The 19,138-nt window shown below is 35.3% G+C and overlaps 1 protein-coding gene across 1 annotated transcript in view; it reads left to right on the top strand.

The window, feature by feature from the left end:
- CNBD1 (cyclic nucleotide binding domain containing 1) overlaps positions 1–19,138 on the top strand; it is a 274,214-nt gene that overhangs the window by 32,425 nt on the left and 222,651 nt on the right. The window contains exon 3 of the mRNA XM_076005344.1: positions 7,482–7,595. Within this exon, the coding sequence (XP_075861459.1) occupies positions 7,482–7,595 (114 nt within the window). The remainder of the gene's footprint in view (positions 1–7,481; positions 7,596–19,138) is intronic.

Here is a 19,138-nt window from a genome sequence, read left to right as displayed (position 1 = left end):
TCACATTTCCTGATTTAAATTAATTTTTTTAATTTCTAATTTTTATTTATATTTTAAAAGTTGATGTACAATACTTGTGCATATTTTGGGGGTACAGGTGATATTATGATACCATTACACAGTGTATAATAATCAAATCAGGGTAATTGGCATATCTATCACTGAAAACATTTATCTTTGTCTTGATTTAAAATTGTATTACAAATTCATAATAATCAAAACAGCATAGTACTCACATAAAAACAGACACATAGTCTAGTGGAACAGAAGAGAGGTCACAAAAATAAATAAATAAAATAAAATAAATTTAAACATATATGGTCAACTAATTTTTTATAAAGGCACCAAGAAAAGACAAGGGGGAAAGGATAGTCTTCAATAAATGGTGCCAGGAAAACCAGCTTTCCACATGCAAAAGAATGAAATTGTACCCTTCCTTATACCATGCACAAAAAATCATCCCAATTGTAGCCTACAAATTGAGAAAAAAATTTGCAAAATATATATCTGATAAGGGGTTAATATCCAAAATTTATAAAGGACTCAGACAACTCAATAGTAGAAAAGCCAACAACCCAATTAAATAATGAACAAAAGACCTGAACAGACAATTTCTCCAAAGACATAAAAATAGCCAAAAGGTATATGAAGAGGTTCTAACCATCATTAATCATCAAAGAAATGCAAATCAAAACCACTATGAGATACCACCTTATACCTATTAGGATGACTATTATTAAAAAGTCAAAAGGTAAATGTTGGAGAGGGTGTAGATAAAAGGGAACTCTAGTATACTGTTGGTATAAATGTAGATTGGTGCAGCCATTATGGCAAACAGTATGGATGTTTTTAAAGAAGTTAAAAATAGAACTACCATATATGATCCAGAAATCCCTTTGCTGAGTATATATCCAAGGAAAATAAAATTATCATTCATAAAAATATTTACACTACCATGTTGATTGCAACATTATTCACCATAGTCAAGATGTGGAAACAACCTGTGTCCATCGATAGATGAGTGGATAAAAGAAAATGTGGTATAAATACACAATGTACACAAGGGAATACTAATCGGCCCTTAAAAAGAATACAATCTTCCATTTGCCACAACATAGATGAAACAGGAAGACATTATTCTAGGTGGAATATGCCAAAGAAAGAAAAATCACATGATCTTACATGCAGAATAAAAAAATTCAAGTATACAGAGATAGAGAACAAAACAGTGGTTATTGGGAGTGGTGGTGAAGGGAGGATATGGGGAAATATAGGTCAGAAGATACAAATAGAAGATAGAGAGGATGAATAAATCTAGAGATTTAATGTACAAAATGAAAACTATAGGTAATAAAATTGTACTGTATTTGGGATTCACACTAAGTGAGTAGATTTTAGCTGCTCTTGCCCATAAGTAAGCAAAAAAATGGGCTAACTATATAAGATGATGGATATGTTAATTTGCTTCACTATAGTAACATTTTCACTATTTGTATTTCACAGCACCATGTTGTACATCTTAAATATACACAATAAAAAAATAAAATAAAAAAGTACTAAAATTTGATTATAATTTTAATTTTGAGAAGTTTCTACTTAGTTGTTTTTTCAAATTTGCCTGGTCATTCCTGATAATCTATTGTTAATGTATCATCACTGTGATGCTATCCTTTATTTTTATAATATTTTATACATAACTATTTTATATTCTGTATCTAGCATATGTGGATTTATAGGTTTTAGGAATCTAAGTATGTTTATTGTTTCTGTCAGCTTGCACTCATGGTAGCTTGTCTTTGCAGGTGACCTTTTTGTGAAAGATTTGCTTATTCTTAACATGTAGTAACATATGAGCTAAATTAAGAATAACTTCCTTGAGAGAGAATTTATCTCTTTCTTCTTAAAGTTACTAAGCATCATCAAGCATTCTCCTTAAGAGACTTTCTTCCAAGCAGGAAGCCAACTGGGCTCCCTTCCTGTTCCTGGGTCAAGGCTCACCTTCCTCCCAGCAGGACTCCCTCCCGTCAGTGTCAGTGACTCTCCTGAGCATACTGATACTGCACCCTTCCTCTCTGCCCGGTTACCTTATGTAGGACCACCAAAACGTTATTATGCAGGATATTTGCAACAACAGGTTTCTTCAGAGAATCAAGACACTGCAGGAACCTTGACAATTTTTATTTTATTTTTATTGTTTTGTACTTTGGCATGTATGTACTTCTAAGGTATAATATATGTTCTATACTACAGAACAATGAGTGCTAGATATTTCTTTTTTAATAGTCCCATTCCAATGATGAAATTTTCCCTTGGAGTCAGTGTCTAGATCCTTTTCAGTAAAGAAATATTTCTGATCGCTAGACTGTTCTAGTCTTAATAGCATTTAATGTGGCAGGTACTTCATTTGTATGTATTGTTATAGGAAGATTTGATATTGACTCAAATTCTTGTCCTTTTTCCATTGAATGTGAAGTTTATAGCTTCATAGTTTTAATAAAATAAAATTGTCTAATATCTGAATGCTATATATTCTGTACTTGGATTTATATTAATAGCTACTTTTTAATATGTCTAATATATTATAAACAGTGGGCCTGGAGCTTTAATTTTATTATTTCTAACCACTACAACAATTCTAAAGGTAGGCAGGAGATAAAGAAATAAGTGAGAGGCTTAAATACCACACATAAGGTTACTTCAGTTTTATATGCAAATCAGATATTGATTCTCAAAGTGGGAAGAACTTCAGTTATTTCAGGGGAAGTAAAACTTTATGACAGATCAATATCTCTCCAAAAGGTTTAGATTAAGTCTTAAAGTCATGCATTTGCAGTTAGCTTTGTCAAAATAGACCTTTTAATTTTTCTTCAGGAACTATAGGAAAATGCAGTTTGAGATTAATTTTTATGGTTAACTAATTGCAGTAGCATGTGGAACTCTTTTGAAAAATATAATTTTGAAGGCATAATGTCATTGACTAATGAGCTTTGTCTATAGATAAGGAAAATAGTCAAATGAATTCACAACTAAAGACTCATATTTCCAAAAAATTTTAAATAAGTACAGAGTAGACTGAATAGAGTGACACTTTGTAGTGGCATTATCTGAAAAAATTGCTGATTGAATGATCTTTCATTTAGGTTGAGGGCCTAATGTTAAATACATTGGCATTTTTCTTCAACTCATATTGTAATGAGAGGATTAAAATCCATTATGGATATACATTATGCATATCTAATATATATTATATAATGTATACATAAAATATGTAATCAGCTTAATTCATACCAAATTGTACCTGCCTCTTTTATTGTGAAAGGATAAAATTTATATATCTTTCAATTTACATTAAGTACATGTATAGATGCTACAATATTTATAAGACCAATTCAGGAGGAAACAAGCTGTAAGTGGTTTAACAGATTCAACTTTGATGACTTACTTTAATTAATTTAAGATAAAAATGCAAATTGCTTCAGGACAGACACATAAATATAATTAATCAATAAGTATTTTATTAAAAGCTTATTATGTTCCTAGATCTGTGAACAGAATTGAATGAAATACAGAAGAAATACTCTATCAGTTAAGGTATTTCTAGCTGCTATAGATAAACCCTAAATCTCAGTGGCTTTATACAACAGAAATTTATTTCTCTCCCACATCATGCCATAAAAAGGCACTTTTCACTGACAGCTTGTTCTTTTGGTTTAGGAACTCAGGTCTCTACCAAATGTTTATTCTTCCCTTCTTTATTGTGTGGTTTTCAAGGCTACTCTTCTGCTTCATGCTGGAAGGAGAAGGGACACTGAGACTCTCCTGTGAAAGGTTTTTCTGGGAGGGAGGTGGTGGTGGTGGGGCATATCCCTTCTGCCCTCTCTTTCATATTCCATTGGCTAGAACTCAGCCATGAGAACGCCAGGTAGACTACTCCAGACCAGGGGAGGGAGCGCCAGTTGACGGCATGGGCACTATTCCTCGACTGTGTGCTATGTGTCTTTACTTCTGGCCTTCTCTGCTAGATTGTCCCTGTGACAAAAAATGGCGGAACCGTAGAGTCAAGACAACTTGAATTTGTGTACTAATTTTTCTACTTTATATAAGCTTAGGCAGGTCATTTAAACTTTATATGCATTAGTTCCTTATCCATAAAATGATAGCTATGTGTCTAAATAAGAATAATTCCAGGTCTACTATTCAACAATTGTATATCTATCATAGAGATTCCTCTATGCTCTCCCAGACTATCTTCTTTTTGGGCACAGATGTAGACTACATTTCCCAACCTCCCTTGCAGTTAGGTAGGTCCAAATGCAATTGTATTGGGGGTTAGAGATTAACAGATAATCTTTTTTTTTTTTTTTGGTGGGGAGAGCTAAATTCAGTCCATAGCAGTTACTAACATTTAAAAATAAGAAAATTTCACAAGAGTTCAGATTTCTGGCTTCTGTAAAAGATAAACAGCTGCAGGATTTGACCACACTGGAGTTTTATTAGCACATGAGAAAAATAAGCTTGAGGGTGGGATCAAAGCTTCCTCTATTTGGGCATGCTTTTACAATTCACCACAGTTCCCACCTTATGATACCTGCTTGGCTACTATAAGCATTTAATTTTGTGATCCTTCAGTATAGAACATCTTGAAAGTGCTTTAGAGTTTTGGTGTGTAAACCTACAAATTTTGAATATATCTCCTTTTTATCTGCTTGAGGAACCTGGAGGTTTTATTATTATTATTATTATTATTTTGTAGATGAGTTTCCTTGTGAGTAAGCTTCAATGATGTGGCAAATTCCTTGTCCATAGGTAGCATTTACTCATAGCCCAGTAAATTAAGGCAAATATCTTCCGGACAGCATTTAAGTGTCAGGTAGTTATTTGGGTCCATAATCTACTGTCCAATCTTACTATATATAATTCTAAATATTTCTTTGTCCCTGGCTGTCTACTTATATTTATTTTATGTTTCCTCTAAGTTACTTCTCCATGTTTAGGTGCATTTATTTACAGATTTTACATAGTTTTAGACTATGCATTCCTACTGAACATACAGCAATATATGATTTTGTTTCTGTAAGAGATCAGAAATAGGAGTATACTCCCAACTGACATTTTTGTGACATTGAACGTATATCATAGCATCACAGGGCACTTAGGGCTTCATACTAAAAATCACTAACATTTGATTGTTCCATTGTAGCTTTCCATGTATTTCACTTCTTGGACCTACTACTATTGGAGACCCGGATAATAAACACTGAGTTCGTATACATCAGCCACCCTACCTTGGAAATTGTTAAGGATTAGGTATAGGAGGCAGCTTAGTTTTACACATAGAAAATGACAAGGGTAAAGGACTTCACGTTTAGGTATAGACTTTTTAGCCATTCCGAAGATGATCTATTCAGATCACAAATTGAAATAAGGTTCCAAGTTTTGTAGCACAGGTTGCATGTGTCTATGCTTTTGTGATTATTTGGACCCCAGCATCTTCAGGTATAAAATGAAGATGATAAAAGTATCTAGCTAACATAGTTGTATTAAGACTGCAGTCTCCAACTCCCAGGCTGTGGACCAGTACTGGTCTGTGGCCTGTTAGGAACTGGCCCCAGAACTCCACTGTCCCTACCCCTCCCTCCACTCTGGTCTGTGGAAAAATTGTCTTCCATGAAACTTAGGAACGCATTCCTCCGTCCACTGCAGGGGAGGTCGCACAGCAGGAGGTGAGCAGCTGGCCAGTGAGCATATTTACCATCCCCTCCTCATCACTCATCGCTGGCATCACCGCCTGAACTCCGCCTCCCCTCCACGCCCATCCATGGAAAAATTGTCTTCCGTGAAACCAATCCTTGGTGCCATAAAGGCTGGGGATCGCTGGTGTAAGATACATGTAAATTGCATAGAATAGTGGCGGGCATATAGCAAGAACTAATATGTTTTATTAATTGGGGGGTAGGATAGCCTAAAGGTTAAAAGAATGGGTTTTGGAATCAAGTTAGTTTTCATTTTTACCCTGTATCTTCTACTTCTTAGTTATATGAATTAGGCAAATTATTATGGTTGCAATTTCCTTATGTGTAGAATGGGCAATGAAATATATTAACATTGTCAGGTTATACAAATATGCAAGGATACTAAAACAGTGTAAAAATCTTAGTGCAATGCTTGGAATATACCAAGCAGCCAATAAAAAAACAGGTAGACGTGTAAAATAGATGATTGCAGAATGTGAGTCCGGAACAGAAAAAAAAAAATTCTTGGAAAGCCTCCAATGCAATCAGTGCTTCGATTTAAAACAGAGTAGCTGTTTCATCAATGTATCTATATAGCATGAGAAGGAGAATTAAAATCCTAATGTCATATTAAATCACTTCTGAGTGGTTTTGTTTGAGTCGTTACACTAAATTAAATAAAATTATTAAAGTATATAGAATTTCTCTTGTGCAAGCCATCAATATTGTGTTTTAGGAACATTAGCCAAGAGAAGAACAGCCGTTATAAATATTTTAGAATGTGTTGTTATTATTTACATTGACAATGAAATAATAAAAAAAAGGCTTCTCTTGAGGATTTTTGTATTCATTGCCATGAGACAAATATTGGCCAAGATGTTTGTCAGTGTTCAATGAAGTAGGATCATTTTTGATAATTATAGAAATAAGCTGTCAAGATGAGTGTTTAGCATTTTAAAAAACTGACCAACTTTTCATGGTAGTTGTCAATTGAAGATTGAATGAGGCAGATTTTCCAGAAACAAATATCATTACCTAATATTTAAAGACAATTTGCTATATTTCTGTGGATCTTGTTTATTGGCCTTTTTGATATTTGCAGTGGATCAACACCTGGCTGCATAAAAGAATCATTCTAGGATGGATATTTAAAAAGGAGAAGCCCACTTGGGGGCGCTACTTTTGGAATTTATAATTCATCAGAAAAAAAGATCAGAAATCTTTACTTACAAAAAGTATCTCGGATGATTTTGGTGATCTCCTGGACTTGGAAAATGCTGATGTTTTGGTCTAGTACATCTTTATTCCAGACCTAAAGAAATAGTGCATGAGATTTTAGTAAATCATTGCAAAGATTCAGATAAATATACTTGCTAATAATGTATATGTAAACTATTTGTAAATAAATCATTTTGCAGGGATTTTAATTTTGTGGCATTTATATAAGAACTTTAATCAATTACAGAAACAAAAGTTTGAAGAAGTGTCAGCTTAAAATTTAGATTTTTTTACATTGACATTGTCATACATTTGATATTTCTTAAAATATTTTCCACTGAGGTTCACTGTAGATAATTTTTAGTGGATATTTTTAAAGCACAAAATATTTATGTTTTATATTTTTGTCATTTGCTTCTTATACTAAATAGTCTGTATAGAATAAATTTATATATATTGAGTTAAAAATCTTTCTCTTGGAAACTATTATCTTATGAAACTTACGATTTAATTTCTCTCTCTTTTTTTAAGTGGGAGTATTTACGATACCTTACCGGCTCACGAGGTATTTATGAAGCAATATCCTAAAATATTTCTGCGCAAAAAAACCAGACTGCCTAAACTTTTCAAAGAGGAGGAACAAAGGTAATGCTATCTTCTTTTGACAGCAAGTCTGATGTCTGTGTGGGTGCGCTCGCTTGGGCACAAGTGAAACTCAGAAAGAAGCTAGAGCATTTGATCAGTTTCCAACACTCCACACTAGGGAGCACCTGAGCAAATGGAGATTAGTAGGTGAGGGCAAATTCATTTTCTTGTTGAGCAAAATACGTGTCCACCACTGAGGAACATGTTTATTTAAACTTTTTGTCAAAGCATTGTTACCTTTTACCAATGAATGGCAGTGTTTATGAAAGGAGTTAAAGTACTCTATAAGGTTTCCTGAGGAATTTCCCCATGGGAATGATTGGAGCATTTGTGGATGGAGGATATTTGGAAGTATGTTATGTATCAAGGAATAATGACAATGCCATAGAGCAACTGAAAGGCATTTGAGAAGTCTGTTTTACTGGGCTCCTGCTTCTAGGTGGACCTGTATTTAAATGTATTTCTTGTATTTTTAAAGGCAAAGAATGAGTTTACTTAAGTGTGTTGCAGAAGATGTGACTGCCAGTGATGGCGATGATGGAGATGGGTTGTCATTGATGGAAATAGGTTGCCAGATCACGTTGTGAGCTGCTGCTCTCAAATTGTCCTTGGCCTCATTGGAACTGGAAGGTTCTTTATCAGTGCAGCATCAGATCAAAAAAGGCAGTCTCTCTCCTTGAGTATCATCCAAATTGTTGTTCCTTGGGTATCTTATAGTGGATATGCAACTGCCCCAACCCTGCACTATTCAAGTAGAATTAATCTGTCCACATCCTCGGCCACTCTACTGCCCTAACACTGGATTGTATGCTGTATAACTTCTATTGCCACATTCATAAGATTGCATTTCACTTGTGTATTTACTACTAGTCTGTACTTGCATTTCTGACACTTAGTAGAGGGATTAACCCAGAATTGTCACTAATAGGTGTGTGTTGTCCCATGGGCAAACTACTTATTGGCTCTAGAAGAGAGTTGATCAAGAAAATGTTTTCATTTATTTATATCAACAATATAAAGATAAAAATTCAAATAAAATTATTGTAACAAATATCATTCCAAAGGTTGGAGGATATCAGCATGGGAGACATCAATCTGTTTCATTGTCCTAAGCCTTTCTTTTCTTTATAGCCGTATGGCAGTATTATGTGGAACATATCACATGAGTTAACAGGGAAAAACCTCTGGGAGATAGAGTTTCTCTGAATTTTCAAAACCAAGTCTGCTAACTTAATACAAATCTCATGAAAATGGAGATTCAAATATAGCATTTCATGAGACCTTGTCTACCATTTAGACCAAACCACACCCCTAGATAGTAAGCATGTCTGGAATGATCAGACGAAGTGCATACTGTGATTTATAAAATTAAATCACTCTATAGAAATATCTAATAAAAACATCATGTATTATTTTATTCCAAGTATACCCAATTTCTATTCCAGTCTTGTTGATTAGAATGAAACCTGTAAACTTAGCTCTGTCTATAGACTAAGGGATCAGGAGCTTTTATGGATAGCTGAAATGTTCATCTTGCTCTCATATTTATTCATTAATTAGACTAGCATGGGTTTACTACATTAGTTAAGACATTGTTTTGAGAGGACTACAGGGAGGCACACCAATAACTATGAACACATTTGATAATGGAATACCATCTTCATATTTTTAAGAAAAAAGGCTGAGACCTAATTTACTTCCCAGATAAGATGTATAAAAAAACTCTTTTTGGAAATTCTGATGAGTACTAGAATTCGGCTAATAATTGAGAATGCATTAGATTGAATGTGCAGTGCCTTGACTTAGAGTGTCTGTTTTGCCACCTCATCACTGCATAACTCAGGTGCAGCAAGTCCATCTGGACATAGTTACCTAACATCTAAAATGAAATACTTGTCTAGATGACATTCAAGCCTCCTTTTAGCTCTATTAATCTAAGGTTCCATTTTCTAGCTGATGTTACAGATACCATAGGGCGACACGTGTAATGAAGATAATATTTTTTGTATTATCTTTTGAAATATCTTCCCCTATGACTACTTTCCTCCCTGCACCTCAGGTGCTATCATCGTCTTAAAGAAAAGGCAAATACTAATTAAAGAAGGAGGAAGACATTCAATGGCAGCATATGGGAGAGTAGGGATATAGAAATGAAGGACGTGAGCTCCGCTCAAGGATTGTTGATCTTTACCCACTCCCATCCCTGGTATTAATCTCACAATGGGGAGATGAGAGGTAGAATTATCTAGAGAGCTACTGTGGAAGCTGCATCCTATAGGACAATGATAATCAATTCAGACTAGCAATTAGAATCACCTGGAGAGTTTTTCAAACATTTTGATGCCAGATTTCTGTCTACCCCACACTATATAAATTGTGGTCCCTGGCTTCAGGCCAGGACCTTGGTAATTAAAAAAAAGTAGTTGTAGGTGATTCTTGAGAATTACTGCTTTAGAGTAAGGCCTAAATTGGGCACAACGCAATATTCAACATGTAGTACAGAACTGGTGGAGGGAGATGCCTTGTGATATATCTGGGGTAAACACCAATGGTTCCACTTGGCCTGTGTCTAGAGTTCCCCTTCAACACTGGGGAGGAGAGAATGAGATGCTGATAAAGGACTGATGGGCTCTAGGACCCTGGGGAGTGGAAGAGCAGGCTGCTGAGGCAGGAATCTGATGACACAAGGGGAAGATAGTAAGAGTGGATGCAGCTGCAGAAACATCCAGCCATTCCTAGGTAGATACCAGCCTGCCAGCCACTCTGCCATAGAGGGCTCATAGGTGAGAGGAGCCCTTCCCTCTACCATAGTCATATAAGCAACCCCACTTTCCCCCAACACACACCCAATCCAAGTTCTGAAAGAATATGAAACAGACAGAAAATTTTCAAAGCTGAAGTTTTATTTACTTGATGGAAACAAAGTTATTCTAATTAAGCTGTTTCGAATTAATGCGACTGAGACACCACAGAATGGTATCAGGGATAGGAGATTTGAGAGCTCATGAGAAAGGTTTAGATTCTTTATAAGAAATAAATTATTTTCTTTGCACATTTTAGAGTTTAAGTAAACTTTCAATCCTGCTAATCTATTCAGGTATTAAAATACTAAAACTATATCCATATAAAGAAGAATCAGAGTAAAATGCCCTTTAGCAATGAGAAGGCTGCAGAGGTTCCTGTCTGTATAATATCTAGGATCCTAATTATTCACTTCTTGGGCTAGCTGATGGTTGTGGTACAGCTAGCATGGAATCTGTCATGACTTATTTTTAAGAGAAAGACAAATTTCATAGATCAATGGAAAAGGAAATTCCATTAAAAAGGAAATTTCATAGATCAATGATAGTGAAAAATAAACAGCCCCCTTCAGACCCTCAGCAGAGACTTAACCCTGACTATAGAGGAGCGAACAATGTAAGCAAATAAAAATACAGGTAGGATTCATTTGTATTGTGTTCTAAAAAGACATATTGTGGAGTACAGTAGCATCAACTCTCCTTGTGTTGTTAAAAGAAAAACTTTAGACCAATCAAATTTAACAGTTTATTTGAGCAAAGTATGATTGATGAAGCAGGCAGCACTCAGAACCAGAGAAGTTTAGAGAGCTCCACCTAGGCCTGGGAGCAGGAGCTTTTATAAGCCAAACAAGGTAGCAAATTACAGCAATCACCTGATTGGTTCCAGCAAGGTATCTGCCTTATTTGGGCATAGTATGATGAGACATTCACCTTATTTGGGCATATTTGATCAGTTGGCTGCTGTGAATTGGCTGAAGCTCTGCTGTTTGTTATTGCCTGAAACCCAGCTATCTGTTACAAAAAATATACTCCCGAGTTAGGTTTCTGTTTGTTTATGTGCTAAGTTAGGTTGCATTTCGTTGTTTAGCAACTCGAAGTACTGAACAGCCTCAGGCTAATGGCCTCCTGCTTATTTAATTTAACAACGGGAATTTATTATTTAAAACGTAATTATTAAGTATTTACAGAGCCAGCATTACAGGGTGTCATTACGGCAGTCCATGACAGAAAGTTGGCTTTGCTCTCAAAGTGACTTTCAATAAACTTCAGATCAGTGCTTTTCAGACTTTAATATGTGCATGCACAAATTCCCCTGGGGGAGCTTATTAAAATTCAGATTCTGAGTCAAAGGGTCTTGGGTGTGGCCTGAGAGTCTGTTTTCCTAAAAGCAACCAGCTGATACTGATGCTACCATTTGAATAGCAAGCCTAGAGATGACTATTTGATGTGTCTGAGAATGTGAAAAAAAAATCAGTAAACTGCAACTTTTCTATTGGGAAAAGTTTTTATTGGGAAAATTTAGCCCACATTTTAAAATATTAATTCATTCATCTATGGACTTATTTCAATTAGATAAACCACAAAGCTGTGTATGGTCCTTGGTCATAATATACTCCTTTTATTAAATTTAGTAACAAATTGCATGTTGCACTTAATACACACAGCAGGAAAGTTTGGAATTACTTTGGTATATTTTTATTCAGGACATTTTAATGAAGTCCAACCAGTATATATTATTTTCAATCGTTCCATTTTAATTAGGCACAGAATCAGATTTTTACAAAAAGAGGGAAGAAGAGGCAGCTAGCTATGTTTAAAAGGAGTTTCCAGGTTTATAACTCATCCAGGTAACAGTAATATTTTGTGAAATCATTTTCTTTTAGTTTGTGTTATGTAACTTAAAACTTGGTAATTTGAACTGGAAAAAGCAAAGGGATTTTGGCAGTGCACATATGGTGTGCTCCTTCTTCCACCAGTCCCAGGACTTCTCTCAGAGTATCCTCTAATGTTCCCCAAACAGCCTGACTAGACGAGGTCCATCGGGGATGTTTCTCATGGGCTCAGAAATCCGTATGCTCAGTCAGCCAAATTACCAGTCACTCCAAAAGCTGTCAAAGTGTTTTGTGCAAGAATTGATGCTTAAGTTTGGACTTCAGATTTTCAAGAGGCTAGGACATCCCAGCTGTTTGAATTGAATCTCAGAATTCTACTTCTAGATCTAAAAGCAGTACACATGCAGCTTTGATCTCAATTAAAATAATGAAGGACATCTCTATAGTACTCATTTTTTTCTCAAGCCCATTTTAAGACAATCATTTGGTATGGTGTGCACACAGCCTAGATGGATTTATAAATTCTCTCTAAGTGTGTGAGTGCAGAGAATGTTCTAAAATAAAGATGGTTATTTGGAGATGAAGCAACTGAAAACCTAGAGCAAATGGATTCTGAGATACTAATAAAAAAATACTCTCCGCAAAATTCCATTTTGAGCTGCGATTTCCTCTTGAGTTTTTGGACTCCATTTCTTTCCCTGGCATTCCTGAAGTCACTCATGTGATACAGACACATCTGAGTAGTGCTTATTTTATGGTAGTTTAGATCTAGGATCAGGTTAATTAATAAATGTTTAAACCATAGGCTACTTGAAAAATATGTATTTAACATTAGAATAAATGAAACTGTCCTTGTTATGATTATAAAACCCACATTTCCTCTGAAGTTCCAAAGTCTATTAAATGAGATGTTCCTTGTGTGTGTGTGTGTGTGTGTGTGTGTGTATGTGTGTGTGTGTGTTTTAGGTCAGAACAATAGTAATTCAGTTTCACAGATTAATTCTAAAAATAAAAATAAAAATTACACTACCTGGAAAGAAGAAACCTCACAATAATGCCTTATCATTGATTCATTCACACCACGTATACTGAGCACCAGCTGTGTGCTAAGTGCAGGTCAGATAGGGTCCCTATGCTCAGAGCTGGGTGGTGCTGGCAGGCTCTGAGTAAGAGGTGGGAGGGCCGTTAGTGGGTGTCAGAGGGGACTTCAGGGTGGGGCAGTCGCACCGAAAGTGCTTACGTTAAGGGAAGATGGTGCACTGGAGATTTGAGAAGGCTTTCTTGAGGAAGGGATGTTTAAATTGAAGGATAAGTAAGAGGTGTTTTGGAGAAGGGAACAAGTGTCCTGAGGCAAAGAGAACTAGGTAATTTTCTTCGTATTGTTGCTCATCCAATGCTGGCATAGTGATCTTAGCTGATACTCAATTGTCAAATTTGGTAGCTGTCACCAGAAACTGGCTAAAAAAAAAGTTTTTCAAAACCTTTCAATGCTATCTCCCATGGGTTTCAGATAGGAGTGATGGCTTGGAGTTGGGGAGGAGGCAAAAAGGAAGGAAGGAAGGAAGGAAGGAAGGAAGGAAGGAAGGAAGGAAGGAAGGAAGGAAGGAAGGAAGGAAGGAAGGAAAGAAGCTTAAAATAATAATAATAAAAAAAAAAGGCAAGGGAGAAATGAAATAGTATTATTCCAGCTCATGAGAACAGCATCTGGACCCTTTGGCAAATTTTAGGAAGGGAGGAAGAGGGATGTTTATAGAAATCTAACTATTATTTCAGCCATGCTCTTGTCTTGTCCATTGTGGCCCAAATTAAATCTTTTTCTATGACCTAAACATGAAACGCAGGAGGGCCTGTGGCATTACTATAGTCAAGTGATGGCAATTTGTAGAAATTGCCTACATGCATAGGATTTCCTTGCATTAAAGTAGAAAGTTACAAGAAAGTTTGAAGTCTGAGTCTAAAGAAAAAAATGCCATTTATGATTCCAGCTGCCACAGAGGAATGGTAGCTTATGCTGAAAGGAAGGTCCTTTTGCTATGCTTTCTTCCTGATAGTTTTGGCTAGAAATGCCTGGGTGTAGGTGTTATGAAGGAATGAATTACTCTGCCTGGTGGAGTATTTTAATTTTGAGTTGTGGAGCAACCAAGAGTGAAGAAATACAGAGAAAAAGGAGGAGAAATAGAATCAGGAGGAGTCAGGAGATAGCTGAAGGAAGGTTTGCACTGAGTGAGGAGAAACCACAGTGAGGTGAGAACATTTAAGGAAAGAAAAATCTACTAATGAATTTCAAGTACTCTGTGTCATATATGATACAACATCTCTTTAGGATATCCCCAGTATTTGATAAATTCTGCTACACTTACAAGTGCTCTGAGTGGTTGCTTTAGTTTAGTTTTCCTTTGATGAGAAAATATTAGGAAAAGTTGTTTTCACCTCTGGGTAAACAAACCATGGAATAAAGAGAACATTTAAGGAAGAAGCACAGCAGCAGAGGTGACATCAGAATGTAATCTCTTGGGGAACTGCTGAAATCTTAGGGAAAGTGTTGCAATTTCATGGATTTTAATGGGAACTTATGTAGATCTAAAGAGGTTAGTAGATCCCAGCTGGCATTATTTTTTGTTGCATGAAATTTCTGGCCAATATCCTAATAATGGGAAAATTGGGCATCATTGATTAAGAGATAGGTTGCAAACCTGGTGAAATTATGAGTTCAGCTGAAGAATTAATGTAAATGCTTTGTTTTATAAATTCCATTCATCAAAGACATATGCAACTAAGGGGGAAAGGCCCATCTTTGAGGCAAAGGGAGTCAGTTCTATTCAATTCAATTCAAAAGCATATGGTTTAAAGGTTGGAGCTTCTTCCAGATTGTGTACGATTAGTGGCAGAAAATTTACCTCCCTATGTCTCCAAATTGACCCTTCCATCCTTCCAAATTAGGTGCTCCATTCATTACTTAGGCTAACACTATGGGGCTAAAATCTACTTAAGAAGGTTACTATACAACAACAAAAAAAATCTGAAAATTCATAGACCACATTTTCTTTAAGTCAAGCTTGAGTGGCAGTACAGCTGAATGGTTAGAACAGTGTTTTCTCATTATTTCTCAACAATTAATCATAATCATAGATAGATAGCATTAGCACTGAGAAAAGTTGTCCACAGAATGTGGAAATGGGGTTGGAAAAAGAGCTAGATGAAAGTCATTGTTGTGTGTTTAAGAGCCCAACAAATAGCTAACTTAGGAATACTAAATAAAATCTGGAACAGTTAAAATTAGATAATGTAGATCCATAATCATCCAGGTGTGGGACTAATTCAGCAATGTTCTGTGGGCAGAAAAAGCAGAGTGGTGAAAGTGGAAAAATGGAAACGATTCATACCTGGTAGCTGAGATAATGACGATGATGAACACTTTTTTGCCTGAGTTAGAAATTCAGCAAATGGTTTTTGAATAGAATTGTGAATAGAAGGGATTTAGGTTATGAGTGAAGACAGAACATCGCATTTGACTATTATTATATGAATATACATTAATATATTGCTATATTAAAGGTTGTCTTAATATATCCCTACTTTTTTATTGTGAGCTTCAATTTTAATTTATTCTTAGGAGATAAATCTGTGTCATGATTTTCTCTGAACAATTTGACTTTCTTGCTTGTTTGTATAGATTGCCATGTATTTTGGAAAATGTATTGCTGTTAGCCTAAAGAATACATGCATGTCCAGCTGTTCATTTTTAACCAGACATTTTTCTATTGCTCTTTGGAAATGAAAAGAGAAGACCTTGAGTTTGGCATAGACATTAATTTAGTTAAAACCAGGGAAATTTTGCTTACCTCTGTCTAAACTTAAAATATTCTTTCTTGTATTATAAAAGATGACAGGATTCCAATACTCACTGTCAAGAGTTTATAATGGAACTTGCCTTGGACTCCTCAATTGCATCTTTGGATATGTTTGGCAGTGTGTGGGACCAAGTCAGCACTCTTGCTTAGCATAAGACAAAGCCTGGAATTTGCCAACTTATATCCTGGGGGTGGGAATTTACCCATAGTTATTTCCCATATTTGGTACTAGTGATAATTAAGCTGAGCTTCACAGATGGAGTTCACTTAGCACATTTAGAGTGACTGAATTTAATTTGTATTTTTATGAGTCAGATTTACTTCTGTTTCTATAAAAAATTATGGAAGAATCTTATAGCAAATTTCTTAAGAAAGAGTCTGTATATTACTCTGGCTGTAATTACTACCTAGTGAAATTTATATGGATTTACCAAAAAGTATGTGGGGGGATGGTAAAGAAAGATTTTGGAAACTGATAAAGTAAAAAGTTTGTAAGACCTATAATATAGGAATATTTAGAGGATAATGGGTTGTGATGGCCTCTGGACCAATCAGAGCTAAGTTTAGCTTTCAGCTCTGCAACTAGACAGTTATATTGCATTAAAGGAATTACTTCAAACTTTGAACTTTAGTCACTTCATCTAAAAAATGATGACAGCAATGCTTACTTACAATGATGTTGGAGGACTGAATGATATAATGTACTCTAAATTTCGTTCTATTTTATTTTGCTCGGTGGTGGTGTTAATCTCTATCACTTGAGTTTCCTGAGGGGTTTTTTCTTTTTTGGTCTAGAATATGACCAATTTAAAAACATTGCTATACATAAAAAAAATATTTTGCACTATTAATGGCTCTTTTACTGATGCATGATTTTGTAATATAATGCATTGGCCATTGGGAAAACATTGCTCCATTGATTTTTCCTGCCTTTTCAAATGTTGACATGTTTCTTTATGAACTACTAAAAAGCCACATTGTCGTTATCATCACTGATTTCATTAGAGAAGAATTTAAATATTAGAAAGCTGTCAAGCTTACAGGGGTGGATACAAGTTTTCCAAAATTCTAATTTTTGCTTGAATTTTATCACTGGGAACAGATGCTGTACTCTTTTTGAAGTAACAATCTTATTTAACTTCATTCATTTATGGAAAAATATCTTCCAAACATCCAAATCATGTCCTCAGTCAGTTATCACAGTTTGTCTGTCCACTGTTGTTTCAAGTAAATATGGAGCACAGTGAAAAAAATGGATAGTTTAGCTTGCAACTCAGATAATAGCAGGAACACTTTTAACTGACAAAAAGAACTGTTTAAAATGCTGCAAAAAAGCATTATATTTCTCAAATTTTCATACAGAATATCACAAAGAAGTCAGGGTTGAGATTTAATAAAATCGATAATTTTTGCTGGCTTTTAAAATTTATATATGTATTAATGAGGAATTCGGTGCTAGTATAGTATGGTTCTTTTACAGATGTTTTGTTCATTTCATCTACATTTTAAAATTTATTGGCATGAAGTTGTATGATATAATCTTTCTATCTTTTTATATCTGTGGCATCTGTGATAAAGTCTCCTCTTTCATTTCTCTTGTGATTTATTTCTGCCTTCTCTTAAAATATTTTTTAATAGCTTTTGTTCTTGAACAGTTTTTTGCCAAGTTTATCAAACATGATTTTTGCAAGATTATTAGATTTCTAAATTACATTTTGGGTTTATTTGTTACTTTACTTTCAAAGATTTTTTCCCCCTTTATTATAACTTTTTTCTACTTTTTTTTAGGTATAACTTGCTCCTTTTTTTCACTTCTTTTTCTGTTTGTTTGTTTTTGTCTTCTTGATTTTTAGTGATGGAGTCTTCCTGTGTTGCCCAGGCTGGAGTGCAGTGGTGTGATCAGAGCTCACTGCAGCCTTGAACTCCTGGGCTTAAGCCATCCTCACACTGTAGCCTCCCAAGTAGCTGGGACCACGTGCACGTACCACTATGCTCAGCTAATTGCTTTGTATCTCATGTAGGGTCTTGCTAAGTTGCTTAGGCTGGTCCTGAACTCCTAGCCTCAAGTGATTCTCCTGCCTCAGCCTCCCAAAGTGCTGAGATTATAGGAATGAGTCACCATGCCTCCAGCCCTTTTTTCACTTCTTGAGATGTGAAATCACTTTATGGATTATCAACTTTTCTCTGTCAGGTCAAAGTATAGAATAAAGATGCTACTCACATTAGATATCTAAATATTACCAAAGATCTGCAAGTAATATATTAATACAAATATTACATATCTTGGAACAATCTTATAAAACATATTAGACTTTTTTTTTTTTTTTGATGGGCAGAGGCATTTAGTCATCTTTTGGCAGCTGTTTCTCTAGTCAAGCAGATATTAGAAGTTGTGCTGATGACAGCCTATTTGAATGAAATCCAGAATTAAATATTCACTGTCATTGCTTGGGAGAAATAGCTCCAAAAGTTAAATGTGGGTGAGACAGGGGTGAATTTTGTTGTTCTAGAATAGCTCCCTGTATTTTTTAAAATAAGCAAATTACTGTTTTTATTCTTTTCTAAAAATTTCAAAATATTACAGGGGTACAAATATTTTTGGTTACGTGTATCAACTTTGCGATGCTTGAGTCAGGGTTATAAGTGTGCCCATCTTCACATTTCTTCCACCAAGTCTGCTATAGTGGCCTGCACCCCACCCTCTAGTCCATGGAACTCCTCTTCTCTGGAAGATGAGAACATTATTTAATTTGCGTTTGATGATCAGGGCTGAGTAGAGAAAAGCAGCCAATTGCTTTATACCTGAATTCTCATAATTGGTGAGTTTCACTGTGCTTACTATTGTAATTTATTTAGAAGAGTAACTAAGGATTAGCATTTTAAGCAAGGTTTTAGGTCTTTGTGGATGAAATGGCTGAAGTTCTATAAAAATAGTGGAAGAGGAAATGGATTTTTTTTTTTTTTTTTGAGACAGAGTCTCGCTTTGTTGCCCAGGCTAGAGCGAGTGGCGTGGCATCAGCCTAGCTCACAACAACCTCAAACTCCTGGGCTCAAGCAAT

Source organism: Microcebus murinus, chromosome 7 (assembly GCF_040939455.1).
Source record: "Microcebus murinus isolate Inina chromosome 7, M.murinus_Inina_mat1.0, whole genome shotgun sequence".
NCBI classification, from domain to species: domain Eukaryota; kingdom Metazoa; phylum Chordata; class Mammalia; order Primates; family Cheirogaleidae; genus Microcebus; species Microcebus murinus.
Note: the sequence above shows the minus strand (reverse complement) of the source record. Positions and strands in the feature narration are given on the sequence as shown.